Raw genomic sequence first — 16,554 nt, forward strand, 5'->3', positions numbered from 1 at the left:
TTTTTAGTAGAGACGGGGTTTCACCATGTTGACCAGGATGGTCTCGATCTCTTGACCTCGTGATCCACCCGCCTCGGCCTCCCAAAGTGATGGGATTACAGGCTTGAGCCACCACGCCCGGCCAATCCTTTTTTTTTTTTTTTTTAAACTGTGACTGAGAGAGAATTCTGACTTAGGATGACCTAAAATTAATCCCTTTTCACAAATATATTTGTAGATAATAATGTGTGGAAGCCTGAAGCCAACATCTAGTTTAATTTGCGTTCAGAGTTTGGTACAATTTTTGCTCTCTGTTTCATTCTCTTTGGTTAGAGATAATCTTATTTTGACATTGAAGAAGATTCAGGATATGCCACTGCAAAATATGCCACTATGGGATCAGGATTCTTTTGAGCTGAGGACAGTTAAGAATCAACAGATGCAGGAAGTTTGCTGCCTTCTCCTTTCTGCCTAAAAAGCCATTTAATTGATAATGGTATCAATTTCCCATTGTGAAGGGGGTCCCTTCTCCCATCTCAGCAAGAGGGAAGCAATTCCTATACTGAACGGAGGGTCAGCCCTGCGATTCATCTGCATAAACAAACCCTTAAATAACCCTTCTCATTCATCATTTCCACCGTAGATTTCCTAGTTACTTTTTAATCATTACACAATTTATTTGTCCCTTGAAGCCCAAATCCTCTTTCCTTTGTTAAAACATAAGTCCCCAAGTCTAACTGTTTCTTTGAGTTTCACTTCTTTTCTGTGAACTCCGGGGAACATATTAATAAGATGTGTATTCCGTTTCTCCTGTTAATCTGTCTTTTGTCAGTTAAATTAGCGGGCCCGCAGGCACTGAACCTAAGGGGGTGCGGGAAAAGGCTTTCCTCCCTGGCAATGTATAGTTCTGAATTATGACATGGGTCTAGCACTGTTTGCAAGGACCCAGTGCAGGCGGTGAGCTCCTGTGCGTCCGTCCTTCCTGACATAGCTCCCAGATGTTTTACGCTGGTGCTATTTACCATGGAAATGGGATCTTTCAAAAGAATGGGAAGAAAGGAGCCTTAGAGGGGTAACATAGAAGGATGGATACCTGCCTGGCCATTTTGGTGGACAGGGTGCGGTTTGGTCCAGATGGAGGTGACGCTGTCTCACACGACCCCTCCCACCCAGTCTCTGCCCAGCTGCCCCTCACTGGCTGCACCCTGGGGTTGGAACTGTTCTCTACAATAAGCAAAGCCCCTGGGTGGGTTGGGGCGAATGACTCCCCTTCGGAAAGTCAGGGCTCACCGATTATTATGCGGATTCGTCAGCTAGCCAAAGAAAGGGGTTGCAGTTGAAGGAAGATGGTTAGTGTCCCTCTGGTTTTAAGCCATTCACAATGGAACGGAAGCCACCTGATGGCCGTTTTGGTTTTTGTCTCTGGAGGCAAAGCAGAGGAATTAACCATTCACTACCACAAAGCGGGGAAAGTGTGCCACAGAAAGGCGGGTTTGATTAGCAAAAGATAGAACAGGCTGGCTTGGAGGCCAAATTGTGAGTTTTTGAATAATCATTCTCCTTTTGTGGTCTCCTTCCCAGGTCTGACCTCGCTTTTAACTTAGAAGGCTATATTTTTGTATTCCTGAATGATATCTTCACAGCAGCAAATGGAGTTTATACCAAACAGAAAATGGACCCAAAGGTATCAGATCTTGCCTATGGCGTTTTGGCTGTATCATCTGGCCCCTAGAATAATATGCAAAGTGAAAATGAATGTGTACAGCTGGTCCGTTACTTAACCTATATAATATGACCTGTAAATTACGAATTCTTTTTAATTATCTGTATAAGTTCTTATTATTTGCAAAATTTTGGATGAAAATGAGATAGGATGGGCAAAGCCAGTAGTTTAGATGCACACTCAGAATATATAAAAAGAGATGATTTTGACAGGCAAATTAATTTTTATGCCAGCATTATCAGTGACCAAGGCAAGGTCAGGAGTCACGGTGTTTGTTCTGAGAGCACCAGTTTGGGGTCTGGAGATGTGGGTTTACAGACACAAGTGTTGCCGCCTACTGGCTGTTGTGACTTTGAACCGTAACTTCTCCAAACTTTGGTTTCCTCACCTGTGGAGTGAAATGACTGGAATGGATAATTTGTAAGGTCCCCTCCGGCAATAGCTGCTGCGTCTGATGACGAGGGGCTGGGGCAGAGGAGCTCTGCTTTTGTGTGTCTGACTGTCACGTGGAGGCCCCGTCCCTCCCCCCTCCCCCCCAGCTGTTAACAGGAAGCCGGGGAGGATGAGTCAGGCCTGTGTTTCTTTGTTCCAAGCTCTTTGTGTTGGATGAGGGAGTTCACTCTGACCAACAGGCTTATTTCCATGAGCTTTTTTTTTTTTTTTTTTTTTAATCTCCACTGCTTTTTTTTTTACCCCTCCCCCCGAATGGCTTTTTTTTTTTAATGGTGGCAGTTTTACAAAAACTGGCTTGTTGTCTTTTGCGAATCACAATATGTGATCCTTTTTTGAAAATGGTGAAGTGGGGTGGCCACTTTAATGAATGTAAATATAGAATGCTGCTGTTCTCTAGCGGAAAGAGCAGATGTTTTTAAAAGCGTTTTGTTTATATTCACATTTTTAATGTTCTTGATTTCATTCCTCATTCCCATGTTGAATAACATGCTTTTAAAAAGCCCACACAATCAGAATGCTGCAGACGCAGGGGACCCTAGAGGCTTTCCACTGCCATATGTTTTCTCTGTAGTTTTGGTGTAAAACAAATGTTTATTCCAAAATCTCAGTACCTTCAAAATGAAGCATTTTATGTCAGAAATTGGCTGAAAATATTCCAATAGAGTTGCTCAGAATGCGTATTCTAACTTTGTCTGAATCTGCAGTTGCATGAGTGGCTCCAGGAAATCTATGCCTCATGTCTGTAAAATTGAGTGGTTTTCTTTTTTGTTTCTGTTTTTGCAGGAGCTGGGGAAATATGGGGTGCTTTTCTACAACGCCTGCTTCATGATCATCCCAACTCTGATTATTAGTGTCTCCACGGGAGACCTGCGGCAGGTGAGCTGATACAATCATTCCTGTCTTCCTTAGCCGGCTTTAGAAAGTTTAATATTTCACATTTGGTATGCACTGAAATAAAACGTGTCGAGGTAGCTAGGACTGCCAGGAACGGTGTGTCAGAGGAAGGTGTTTGGTATTCCTAACAACACCTTTTGGCAATACTCTTGCATTGGCATGCATCCTTGGCCACGTATCAAGGCGGGCCAAGAACTCTGGACTTGGAACTTTTTGGAAAACAGCAATAAGAATCTGAGTTTGAGTTCTGTATCCCCCTTTGCTAATGTGGGGGCCCTGGGAGAGCTACTTACCCTAGAAGGGGATTTTGATAGTTTCAAAAACTAGGGTTTTTTTTTTAATTTGTGTGACTGTGTATTATGGACATTTTGAAACATGCACAAAATAGAATAATTCAATGAGTTGTCACAGACCCACCCCCAGCTTCAACACCTTGACGTTTTTCTATCTTATTTTATCTGTTCTCCTCTACCTGCACGTTTTTGTCCCTCTGGAGTATTTTGAAACCTATCCCTGCCATCACGCCATTTGACCTCTAAATATTCCAGGATGCACATTCGAATTTTGGGAAGGTGGTGTCCCTTCAGTATTTGCCCTGGTAACCCTATCTGCTGCTGCTGAGAGACAAATCAAACGGAGAAACAGTAGTAAGATCCGAGGCCCGGTGGGGTGGTGGAGGCCACGTCTCTTAGGAGGTATGGACATTCACCATAGTGACAGCCACAGTGCCCACCCTTCAGGGTGCAAGCCCAGACTTCTTCAGGAAGTCACGGACCACACAGCCTCTGAGAATTTTGCTGGATGTGTAACTGAATCTGAGAAACGAGTGTGATGAGTAAGACCCTCCTCAGCGGGGCCTCCACCCACAGACTCAACTCCAGACACAGCCCTGCCCAGCCAGGTGGTAAGCCCGCATTGCTGGCTCGAGGCTGGGGCAGCACCCATTCACCTTCGCACAGGACCCCGTTTCCGTATTTAGCGATCAGCATGGGTGTGTGACGCACACCTGTTGAACGTCATCCATTTGCGGCCCTTTTAGGGTCGGAGTGACTCTGAACCTGGGCGGCTGGTGGTTCTTTCTCCAGCTGGGCTTTCTCACTTGTCAGTTCCCTTCCCGGAAGGAGGGATCAGCAGAAGGGCTTAGCAGCCTCGTCCCCGGACATAAACAGCCATTTTCACGGGTTTATATGGAAAACCACCAAGTGGCACCAACCTCAATAAAGAGCTCTCTGTTTCAGGTTAGTGAGAACATTGTGAACCTGGGCCTCCCTGTTAATTCCGCGTTGGAAGATAAAGCAGGCACCTGCACCTCTCTCCTAGGAATGAGCAGGGCAGGATATCTGAAAACGCAGTATTTGTTTTTCAGCTACCATCAATCAATTGTAAACTGAGTCAGTGCCAGCAGCATTACACAGAACAGAGTTATGAACTCTTGGCCAGGTGGTGTGGCTCACATCTGTAATCCCAGCACTCTGGGAGGACGAGGCAGGTGGATCACCTGAGGTCAGGAGTTTGAGACCAGCCTGGCCAACCTGATGAAACCCCCGTCTTGTAGAGTATTTTAGGTAGTAAAATACAAAAAGTAGCCGGGCATGGTGACACGTGCCTATAATCTCAGCTACTTGGGAGGCTGAGGCAGAAGAATCACTTGAACCCAGGAAGCAGAGGTTTCGGTGAGCGGAGATTGTACCACTGTATTCTAGCCTGGGTGACAGAGTGAGACTCCGTCTCAAAAAAAAAAAAAAAAAAGAAAAAAAGAAAAATTTTGAACTCTTAATGTAGTGGTCCTAGTGGCTTGTCTTCTTTCATTATTATAAAAACAACTTTCTTTTTTTTTTTGAGACGGAGTTTCGCTCTTGTTACCCAGGCTGGAGTGCAATGGCACGATCTCGGCTCACCTCAACCTCCGCCTCCTGGGTTCAGGCAATTCTCCTGCCTCAGCCTCCCGAGTAGCTGGGATTATAGGCACGTGCCACCATGCCCAGCTAATTTTTTGTATTTTTAGTAGAGACGGGGTTTCACCATGTTGACCAGGATGGTCTCGATCTCTTGACCTTGTGATCCACTCACCTCGGCCTCCCAAAGTGCTGGGATTACAGGCTTGAGCCACTGCGTCCGGCCACAAGTTTCTTTTTTTAAATTTAAATTTTTATTTTTTTATCACTGCAGTTTATCTGTTCTGAAATTCTGGCTATATATATATCTCCAGACATAGAAATCTAGAAACTCCTAAAGATTGTTAAAACATTTTCTTGGGATTAAAAGCACATTTCCCCATGGGAACAACACTGTGAAAGGCATAAGTGACCAGAAACTGAATTTTATGTACTTTAGGAGTAAAATAGATTAGGTGTATTATGTTAATAATATATAACGTTGTTTCAGAAGATATAAGTGTTCTCATGTCAATCTCCTTGACTTCTAAACTTGTAGCATGGTGTTTTCAAAAGTTTCCGCCTGCCTGAAATGATCATCATGCAGAATGCTTCTACTTTCTCATGTAATAATAATACTAGCTAATATTTGTTGAGGGCTTATGTCAGACATTTTTCAAAGCATTGTTCATGAACCGTCTCACTGCATTTCCACAACAGAAGAGAAGGTCCCGTTACTATTTCCATCGTATAGGCAAAGCGTCTGGGGCACTGTGTTTAAATGTCTTCCCAAGGATAGCAGGTGGTCAATCCAGGTGCTCCTGCTCTAGAAACACATCCTCCAATGTCATCTCAATTACTTTATTTGTCTATGAAAAGTGTGTGAAAAACATATCCCTCCCTTATATAAAGTACAAGAGACCTAACATAGACTTCATTTTTATTTATTTTATTGTATTTTTTTGAGACAGAGTCTCATTCTGTTGTCCGGGCTGTCATGGCAACTGCAGTCTTGACCTCTTGGGAACAAGTGATCCTCCCAGGTGGCACTTTTTTTTTTTTTTTTTTTGAGACAGAGTCTCACTGTGTTACCCAGGCTGGACTGCAGTGGCGCAATCTCAGCTCACTGCAACCTCCACCTTCCAGGTTGAAGCCATTCTCCTGCCTCAGCCTCCCGAGTAGCTGAGGTTACAGGCATGCACCACCACGCCTGGTTAATTTTTGTATTTTTAGTAGAGATGGGGTTTCACCATGTTGGCCAGGCTGGTCTTGAACTTCTGACCTCAAGTGATCCACCTCCCTCGGCCTCCCAAAGTGCTGGGGTTACGGGGGTGAGCCACTGCACCTGGCTGACATATACTTTGATTTATTAAATCCTAAAGCTTTAGGAGAATATCCTCCTCCTATTCTGGCTTGTGGTACTGGAATATCCCAATATATACCCTATCTAGCCTCTTCTATTTGACCAGACTCCAAAGATTTCAAATAGAAGTTCCTTTAGAATTTCTCTAAGTGCCTTAGAGCCCCCAGAAGGATTGCTAATCGTCGAGATTCCAGAATGACCAAAGTGCTAACTATATGATTTGTTTTAAAAAACCTATCAGAAAAAATATAATTAGAAGAAAATAAGAGTATAGTTATAACCATAAGAAAAGGCCTTCTATAAAAAATGACAAAGTACAAGTCATGGAGTTAAAAAATTTACTAGTTTTTTTTTTTTTTTCTTTTTTGAGATGGAGGAGTGTCGCCTAAGCATGTAAAAGTTCTTGAAAACAGTTTATGAACTTAAATTTTCCTTGCCAACATTATTAATTCAGAATAAACTTTTTGACTGGGTGTGGTGGGTCATGCCTGTAATCCCAGTACTTTGGGAGGCCAAGGCAGGCTAATCACTTGAACCCAGGCTGGAATGCAGTGGTGTGAACTCGGCTCACTGCAGCCTCCACCTCCCAGGTTCAAGCGATTCTCCTGCCTCAGCCTTCCGAGTAGCTGGGATTACAGGAGCGCGCCACCATGCCCAGCTAATTTTCGTATTTTTAGTAGAGACGGGGTTTCACCATGTTGGCCAGGCTGGTCTCTAACTCCTGACCTCAGGTAATCCGCCCACCTTAGCCTTCCAAAGTGCTGTAATTACAGGTGTGAGCCACTGCACCTGGCCCCAAAAGTTTGACTAGTTTTTTTAAAAGTACTGTATGACAAGACAGGCCAAAATATATGAGACACTCACTGTAATCTGCAAGAAAAAAGCCATCAACCCTGTAGGCAAAAGGGCAGACTTCTTCCCGTTGGTCACTTTGACCATGGCGGAATTTATTTTAGATTGCAAGCCAAATAGAAAAAAGAAATGAATTTATGCCATTAGGTGTGTTAGCCTGTAATATAAGATTGCTTTTTGTTTACCAAGTTTGGTTGGACTGTTCTGAAAGCTAATTAATGAATTAGAGCAAAATGTTAACTTCTCTTGTTAATGGAAAGAAACTTGATGAGTCATTTTCCCTGGTTAACTGGGACGAGGAGAGGTGGAGAGTATGAGAGATTGTGGTAAATACGTGTGTGACTCACTCTTCGGGGAATCCAAGACTTTGGACTTAACAGTCAATAGATCTGTTAACAGTGCCTCATTCTATCTCAGATGAACCAAGTCAGAGATGACAGCTTCTCTTGTTAACAAATTAGGCCCTTGGAAAATGCTCAGTGGGTGCTTTCTTTAGTATTTGAATCACTGCAGTAGGTTCAAAGTACATCCAGTATAGGGATGAATAATAGGACTTTTTTTTTCCTGATTAAACAACCCTGAGTACAAAGTGAAAAAGACTCATATTCCAATACACTTTTATGGCCCTAGTAAATCTAAAGGAAGAAGGGCTTTATTGTTAGTTACCTTTAATTATTTCTATTTATTTATTTATTTATTTATGGAGATGGAGTTTCACTGTTGTTGTCCAGGTTGGAGTGCAATTCGAGATCTTGGCTCACTGCAACCTCTGCCTCCTGGGTTCAAGCGATTCTCCTGCCTCAGCCTCCCCAGTAGGTGGGATTGCAGGTGGGCACCCTGACGCCTGGCTAGTTTTTTGTATTTTTAGTAGAAATGGAGTTTCACCATGTTAACCAGACTGTTATCGAACTCCTGACCTCCTGATGATCTGCCCGCCTCAGCCTCCCAAAGTGCTTGAACTTAAACTTTTCTTGCCCACATTATTAATTAAGAATTAACTTTCTGGCTGGGTGTGGTGGCTCATGGCTGTAATTGCAGTACTTTGGGAGGCCAAGGCAGGCAGATCACTCAAGCCCAGGAATTTGAGACCAGCCTGGGCAACATGGCAAGACCCTGTCTACTAAAAAAAAAAAAAAAAAAAAAAAATTAGCCAGACATGGTGACTTGTGCCTGTAGTCCCAGCTACTCAAGAGGCTGAGGTGGGAGGATTGATTGATCCTAGGAGACAGAGGCTCCAGTGAGCCATGATCACACCACTGCACTCCAGCCTGGGTGACAGAGCAAGACCTGGTCTCAAAAAAGAAAGAAAAAAAGAAAAAGAGGGAGAGATAATAAACTTTCTTCTGAAATTATTTATAAAAAGTAAACCCAACCTTGAATTTGGGACCACAAATTAAATTAGCAAAGATGTATAAAGTCCATGAATCAGCAATAATAGCCATCAGGATTTTGTGCTGGTCGTCTGCACAGCCCTAAACAATTTCATTCCGTCCTTATATCAGCATTTTGAGGAAGGCTTTCTTTTTAAAAATAATCTAATTTTTTTTTTTTTTTTTTTTTTGAGACGGAGTTTCGCTCTTGTTACCCAGGCTGGAGTGCAATGGCGCGATCTCGGCTCACCGCAACCTCTGCCTCCTGGGTTCAAGCAATTCTCCTGCCTCAGCCTCCTGAGTAGCTGGGATTACAGGCACGCGCCACCACGCCCAGCTAGTTTTTTGTATTTTTAGTAGAGACGGGGTTTCACCACGTTGACCAGGATGGTCTCGATCTCTCGACCTTGTGATCCACCCGCCTCGGCCTCCCAAAGTGCTGGGATTACAGGCTTGAGCCACCACGCCCGGCCTAAAAATAATCTAATTTTTAATCTCCATTCTGCAAATGGAGATTAGTCATGCTAATGTCCCATTCTCCAAAATATGATGTTGCCGATTGATTTCTGAAAGTTTGTCTGAAATGGAGTCAGCGGACATTTCAAGTTCAATGCAAAGTGAATCTGAGGTTCAGGGAAGAAAACTAATTTGCCCAACATCACGTAACTAGTATCACCTGGGATTTTTAGCATTATATTTTCTGTTTGGGAAAATGGTTCCTGTATCAAAATGCAGTTTGGTAAAACCAATAAATTTAAACTGCAATGTAATTAACCTAATCATTAGCTTTTTTCTTTTTTAATAATAGGCTACTGAATTCAACCAATGGAAGAATGTTCTGTTTATCCTACAGTTTCTCCTTTCCTGCTTTCTGGGGTAAGAAACCTTAGATAAGTAGAAGCATTGGTCGACAGTTATCTCTTGACAAGTCAAATCAAGATGTGCCTCTGTTTATTCTGTCAGAATCCCTTTGTGTTTCTGACTTTCTCTGGAAAGTCACCTCCCTGCAGCAAGGGAGGTGGCTGGACCTGGGATACCTGGAAACCCAGCCCAAAAGACCAGGAGCAAGCATAAAACTGTTGTTTCTGAAAGTCACGCTAATGTCCCGTTCTCCAAAATATGATGTTGCCGATTGATTTCTGAAAGTTTGTCTGAAATGAAGTCAGGGGACATTTCAAGTTCGATGCCGAGGATTTTTTTTTTTTTTTTTTAAATAGAGAGATGAGGTCTCACTGTGTTGCCTAGTCTGGACTCAAACTCCTGGGCTCAAGCAATCTTCCTGCCATAGCCTCCTGGTTAGCTGGGACTACAGGCTCTTGCCACCATGGCTGGCAGTAATACATTTTTGTCTTTGTCACCATGTCCTTAGTTTTTCAAGATCCCTGCTTCACGTCATTGTGTGGCTATGACAGCCATTTCCCATAGCGCTGTACCTGCTATAGTCAGGAAAATTTCTAAAGAGAGACATCCAGGCTATTCTACTGTCCAACAGTTGGGCTTTTTTTATCTTGAATTTTTTTTTTTTTTTTTTTTTTTTTTTAAGATAGAGTCTTGCTCTGTCGCCAGGCACCAGGCTGGTGTGCCGTGGCGGGATCTCGGCTCACTGCAACCTCTGCCTCCTGGGTTCAGGCAATTCTCCTGCCTCAGCCTCCCAAGTAGCTGGGACTATAGGCACGTGCCACCATGCCCAGCTAATTTTTGTATTTTTTAGTAGAGATGGGGTTTTACCATGTTGGCCAGGATGATCTCAGTCTCTTGACCTCATGATCTGCCCGCCTTGGCCTCCCAAAGTGCTGGGATTACAGGCGTGAGCCACCGTGCCCGGCCAACGTTTTCTTTTTTTTGAGTTGGAGTCTCGCTCTGTCACCCAGGCTGGAGTGCAGTGGTGTGATCGCAGCTAACTGCAACCTCTGCCTCCCGGATTCAAGCGATTCTCCTGCCTCAGCCTCCCAAGTAGGTGGGATTACAGGCACCTGCCACCACACCTGGCTGTTTTTTTTGTATTTTTAGTAGAGATAGGGTTTCACTATGTTGGCCAGGCTTGTCTCGAACTACTGACCTCAGGTGATCTGCTTGCCTCAGGCTCCCAAAGTGCTGGGATTACAGGCATGAGCCACCGTGCCTGGCCAGCTGCGCCTTTTATTTCTTTAGGTGTCACGCACAGCTATTCTATATTCTGTATCTGACAATCCCAGCATCTACAGCTCTTGAGAATTTAGGTAGGTAGGTTTTTGTTTCAGGTGATGTTCACTGTGATTTGCTTTCTTCTGTGTTTGGTGACCTGTGATTGTAGGATTTTGCTTAAATCTTTTCTTTTTTTTTGAGGGAGTGTCTCTGTCACCCAGGCTGGAGTCCAGGGGCATAATCTTGGCTCACTGTAACCGCTGCCTTTTGAGTTCAATCGATTCTCCTGCCTCAGCATCCCGAGTAGCTGGGATTACAGGTGCCTGCCACCACACTTGGCTGATTTTTGTATCTTTAGTAGAGACGGAGTTTTGGCACGTTGGCCAGGGTGGTCTCGAACTCCTGTCCTCAGGTGATCCTCCCCGCTCAGACTCCTAAAATGCAGGAATTACAGACATGAGCCACCACACCCAGCCAATTTTGCTTGATCTTGATCAGTCCTTTGAGCTGAAATTGGGAATTCAAGAACAGTTTTCTAGAGGGACAAGTTGAATGTGCTTCTGCTGGTTGCTCCAGACCTCGGCCCCTTCAGGCCTTTTGAGAGTCTGGGCTCAGTATCCCCTCCTTTCCCTAGAGTTTGGCCCCAGGTCGAACTTCCCCCTCATTTGTGGAAAAATTGTCTTCCACAAAACCAGTCCCTGGTGCCGAAAAGGTTTGGGACTGCTGCCTTAGAGCACTTAGCCATTGTTGGAAGCATAAGTTTAGTTAAATACCTGTAGTTTTCCCAGTTGTTGACTGAGAACATTTAACCTTGAAAAAAAAAATCGAAGCCATGTTTGCGAGTCACCCTTTGCCAAACCATCTCGTATTTTTCACTCTAATTGAAAAATAAGAAGTCAACCCATAGCATACAGACTTAGACTAGCACCTTTCCTTGGCTAAGCCCATATTCATCTGTGAACAGTAGAGCGAAGTTTCTGTCTCCTCCTGTCATTGTAAACTGGACGAGATGTTGGGTGTTTTTGTTTGTTTTTTGTTTTCAACATGCACTTTGCCCTTTAACCATTCCACGCAGGAAATCAAGAAGTGGACCCTGTGGGGTCAGCTGTCCTCATTGGGTGAGGGCAGGCATCCTTGCGGTGAGCTGTCCCTCTCCAGGGCTTGCCCGTGAGAGCCTTGACCCCATTTGTCTACAATGTCATACTTTTTCTTCCCCATTTAATAATGTGTTTCTTCAAAAACAAATGCCCTTTTGATAAGAATGATCAATATTTTATCAGTAGTCATTTTAGAAAATGGAAATTCATAAAGGTATAGTAATTATAAGTAAATCAGTAAAAATGATGAAATCGTAACATTTCAGGTTTACTCAAGTTCGATGAAACAAGATGGATGTCAGTTTCCAAAGTGGGGTTTTTTTTGTTTTTTTTTTTTTTTAAGATGCAGCCTTACTCTTGTCACCCAGGCTGAAGTGCAGTGGTGCAGTTTCTGCTCACTGTAACTTCAGCCTCCTGGGTTCAAGAGACTCTCCTGCCTCAGCCTCCCGAGTAGCTGGGATTATAGGCACCCGCCACTGCGCCTGGCTAATTTTTGTATTTTTAGTAGAGACAGGGTTTCACTATGTTGGCCAGGCTGGTCTTGAACTCCTGACCTCAGGTGATCCTCCTGCCTTGGCCTCCCAAAGTGCTGGGATTATAGGCATGAGTCACGGCGCCCAGCCCTAAAGTGGGTCTTTTGAGGACACTAAGATCATGGCCCCATTCCAATCGTTAAGTGCCTGAATCTTGGAATGGAATGGCCTGGGTTTGAATCCCAGCTTTGCCACTTACTAGCTCTGGGTCCTTTGATCAGTTACTTAACCTTTCTGAGCCTCAATTTCCTTATCTTTAAAATGGGAACTAGTGAAAGTACCTGATTCTTAGGGTGTGGTCGTGTGGACTGAATGAGTCATGATGAAGAAGACTGAGGCCAACGCTAGACTCACAGAACATGTCCAATAAGAAATGCTGCTTTTGTTAATATTTCTGTTTCTTAGCCCAGCCTGTTGATTTTTGGCTATCTTCTTTTCACTCCAGCTAGATTTGGCTCTACCTACTGCTCTTGGCTTTAACAGTTTTCCTTCTTTTACATGAACTTTACTTTTTTTTTTTTTTGAGATAGAGTCTCGCTCTATCGCCCAGACTGGAGCGCAGTGGCATGATCTTGGCTCACTGCGATCTCCACCTCCTGGGTTCCAGTGATTCTCCTGCCTCAGCCTGCCAAGTAGTTAGGGTTTCAAAATGCATGTGCCACAATGTCCGGCTAATTTTTTATTATTGGTAGAGATGGAGTTTCACCATGTTGGCCAGGGTGGTCTTGAACTCCTTACCTCAGGTGATCTGCTTGCCTTGGCCTCCCCAAGTGCTGGGATCATAGGCGTGAGGCATCACACCCAGCCAACGTGAACTTTACCTTTAATGGTGAAGTTTTAAGTCTGAAACCGCACTGCAAGAAAACTTCCGCGGCTTCAGAATCCTGCTTTCTTACAGTTTCTCAGTCAAAGTACGCTAGGATCTGATCGTCTGCATCTCCATAGTAAGCCTCTCAGCACATGCTTGGTTTTGGAAACTGGTGCTGTGTTCTCGAGCGCACTCAGCCTCTTACTTATTATCACCTCATTCAGGTTTGCATTTCAGACTTGCATTTTTCAGCCAGCAAACCTGTATCCTGAGTTGGAAATATAATTAAAAAATTATTTATTTATTTGTTTTTTTTTTTGAGACGGAGGTTCGCTCTCGTTACCCAGGCTGGAGTGCAATGGCGCGATCTCGGCTCACCGCAACCTCCGCCTCCTGGGTTCAGGCAATTCTCCTGCCTCAGCCTCCCAAGTAGCTGGGATTACAGGCACGCGCCGCCATGCCCAGCTAATTTTTTTGTATTTTTAGTAGAGACGGGGTTTCACCATGTTGACCAGGATGGTCTCGATCTCTTGACCTCGTGATCCACCCGCCTCGGCCTCCCAAAGTGCGGGATTACAGGCTTGAGCCACCGCGCCCGGCCCTAAAAAATTATTATACTTTGAAAAGTTTTGTTAAGAAGTCGATAGAATGGTGGAAGGGCCCGTGCAAACCACGATCCTGAAAGACTGCATAAACCAGCAGCCCCCAACCTTTTTGGCACTACGGGCTGGTTTCTTGGAAGACAATTTGTCCGTGGATGGAGGATGGGTAAGGTTGGTTTTGAGATGAAACTGTTCCACCTCAGATCGTCAGGCATTAGATTCTCCTACGGAGCACGCAGCCTACATGCCTCAAACGCACCGTTCACAGTAGGCTTTGCGCTCCTGCAAGAGTGAATGCCATCCCTGATCTGACAGGAGGCGGGGCTCAGGCAGTAATGGTTCCCAACTGGCTGTGGACTGGTAGGGGTCTGCGGCCTGGGGCTTGGGGACCCCTGCTGTAAACCAAAAAGTGTCTGAGACAGGTCTCAATCCATTTAGAGGTTCATTCTTCCAAGGTTGATTGAGGATGCACTTGGGGAAAAAGAGACACGAGTCACAGTAGGATCTGTGGCCTGTGCTTTTTCCCAGGAGGGGGTTGAGGATTTCAGTATTTAAAGGGCAAAGCGTGGCGGGGAAAGCGGGGGCAGGGAAAAAGGAAAACAGAGAGGGAGGGTGTGTTGGGAGGTGAGTGCTTACATTCTGGCAAGACTTTGATTAGTGCTCACTGAATCCACATGTTACCTGTGAAAGGAGGGGTTGGGGAACAGTTATTCATTGGCCGGGATTTCAGCAAATCTACATTTTACATAAGATAAACGCAAGCACAGAGGAGGAGGAGGCCATCATGCATTTGTCTTGGAGTGGGTGGAGGGATGATTTCTAGTTCCGTCCAGTACCTGCTTAAGATAAGCTAAACATTTACATTATCAGCCCGGCCTGGTGGCTCACGCCTGTAATCCCAGCACTTTGGGAGGCTGAGGTAGGCAGATCACTTGAGGCCAGGAGTTCAAGACCAGCCTGGCCAACATGGCAAAACCCTGTCTCTACTAAATATACAAAAATTAGCCAGGCGTGGTGGTGTGCACCTGTAGTCCAAGCTACTTGGGAGGCTGAGGCAGGAGAATCATTTGAACCCGGGAGGTGGAGGTTGCAGTGAGCCAAGACTGTGCCGTTGCACTCCAGCCTGGGTGATATCACAAGACTCTGTCTCAAGAAAAAAAAAAAAAAAAAGAAAATCAGGGTGAAATTCAGCAGAATTCTGTTTTGGGGCAAAGATTTTGGGAGCTGCAAGGAATTTCCTTGTGAGTGATTTGTGAGGGAGGCCACCTGGGGAAATATGGGACCCTGTTTCTTAGCAGCTATCTACTTAGGAACAAAATGGAAGGAGTTTTTGTGTGACTCGGTTTCCAGACTTCTTCCTTTGGCATCATGAGTCTGGGGTCCTGGTTAATTTTCCTTTCACAACACTATTCTGAATGCCATAACCCCCCCAAAATCTTAAGTTCCAAAAAGTATAATTCTGAAGGAGTAAAATCTCAAATGTTAAAATCCTGAAAGCTGAATTCTGGGGAAGGGATTGTGTATTTGGTTGTATGCAGGATGGTTACATCATGGATGCAACTAAATAACACAATTCCTTTGTTATTGTCTTCACTGGGAAACCAAGTGTGGTTTAAGGCGATGCATGTGGGTGCCGGGTTGACAAGCAGGGAATCGTGGAGTTAATTTCAGGTATCAACTCGACTGGATTAAGGAATACCTGGAAACCTGGTGAAGCGTTATTTTAGGTGTGTGTCTGTGGGCGGGGGTTTCCACAGGAGATTGGCATGCAAGTCTGAGTGGACCAGGTGGGAGGATCTGCCCTCGTGGCTGGCAGGCACCAGCCAATTGGCCATGGGTGCAGAGAGATCAAATACAGAAGGCAAATCCATCCCTCTTTGAAAGCTGGGACAGACTTTCTTCTGCTGCCTTGGACATCAGAACTCCCGGTTCACTGGCCTTGGGAATCTCGGGCTTCCACCAGCGTGTGGTCAGGAGGGCTTTGGCCTTGCACTGAGAGTTACACCGAAGGCTTCTCTCATTCTGAGGCCTTTGGGCTTGGTCTAAGCCACGCTACCGGCATCTCAGGGATTCCAGCTTGCAGCTGGCCTGTCTTGGGACTTTTTAGCCTCCATCATTGTGGGAGCCAATTCCCCTGATAAATTCCCTCTCACTTACCTATGTATTCTATTGGGGAACCCTAATATAGATTCCTCTACTGAGGAAGCCAAATATCATTCCTTCTTACTGTATTCCTAACAACACAACAGAAGAGGTCCATGAAAATGTTCCCTCACAAAAGGGCTGTGAAACATAACAGTTTAAAAGCTAGTTATTATTGGTGCTGCAAAAGCAGAACATGGCTTAATTGCAATGACTGAACAATAATCAAACTTGCAAACGGACAGCTTGTGCTTACAAAATTCGGAGCCCACAGCCCACTCTCCAAGGACCAGTGCAGGAGTGTTTTGAAGATAATAGATGAGAAAATGCAGGTGAGAAATGTAAGAAATCTAGGCCAGACACAGTGGCTCATGCCCGTAGCCCCAGTGCTTTGGGAGGCTGAGGTGGGAGCATCACTTGAGGCCAGGAGTTTGAGACCAGCCTGGGAAGCATATGAGAACCCATCTCTACAGAAAAAAGTAACCAAATGTGGTGGTGTGTTCTTGTGGTTCCAGCTACTCAGGGGGCTGAGGCAGGAGGATTGCTCTAGCCCAGGAGTTTGAGGCTGCAGTGAGCAGTGATGGCAGCACTCCACTCCAGCCTGGGCGACAGAGGGAGAGCCTGTCTCTAGAAAAAGTCTATGTGTCCAGGAGCGGTGGCTGATGTTTGTAACCCCAGAACTTTGGGAGGCCGAGGTGGGTGGATTGCCTGAGCTCAGGAGTTTGCAACCAGCCTGGGCA

General features: G+C 44.9%; 1 protein-coding gene across 7 annotated transcripts in view; it reads left to right on the plus strand.

The window, feature by feature from the left end:
- SLC35D2 (solute carrier family 35 member D2) overlaps positions 1-16,554 on the plus strand; it is a 62,518-nt gene that overhangs the window by 34,062 nt on the left and 11,902 nt on the right. For all 7 annotated transcript variants that reach the window (XM_039475246.2, XM_074395591.1, XM_074395593.1 and 4 more), the window contains 3 exons: positions 1,561-1,663; positions 2,939-3,031; positions 9,317-9,384. In XM_039475246.2, coding sequence (XP_039331180.1) covers positions 1,561-1,663; positions 2,939-3,031; positions 9,317-9,384 — 264 coding nt within the window. The remainder of the gene's footprint in view (positions 1-1,560; positions 1,664-2,938; positions 3,032-9,316; positions 9,385-16,554) is intronic.

Source organism: Saimiri boliviensis, chromosome 2 (genome assembly GCF_048565385.1).
Source record: "Saimiri boliviensis isolate mSaiBol1 chromosome 2, mSaiBol1.pri, whole genome shotgun sequence".
Classification (NCBI taxonomy): Eukaryota; Metazoa; Chordata; class Mammalia; order Primates; family Cebidae; genus Saimiri; species Saimiri boliviensis.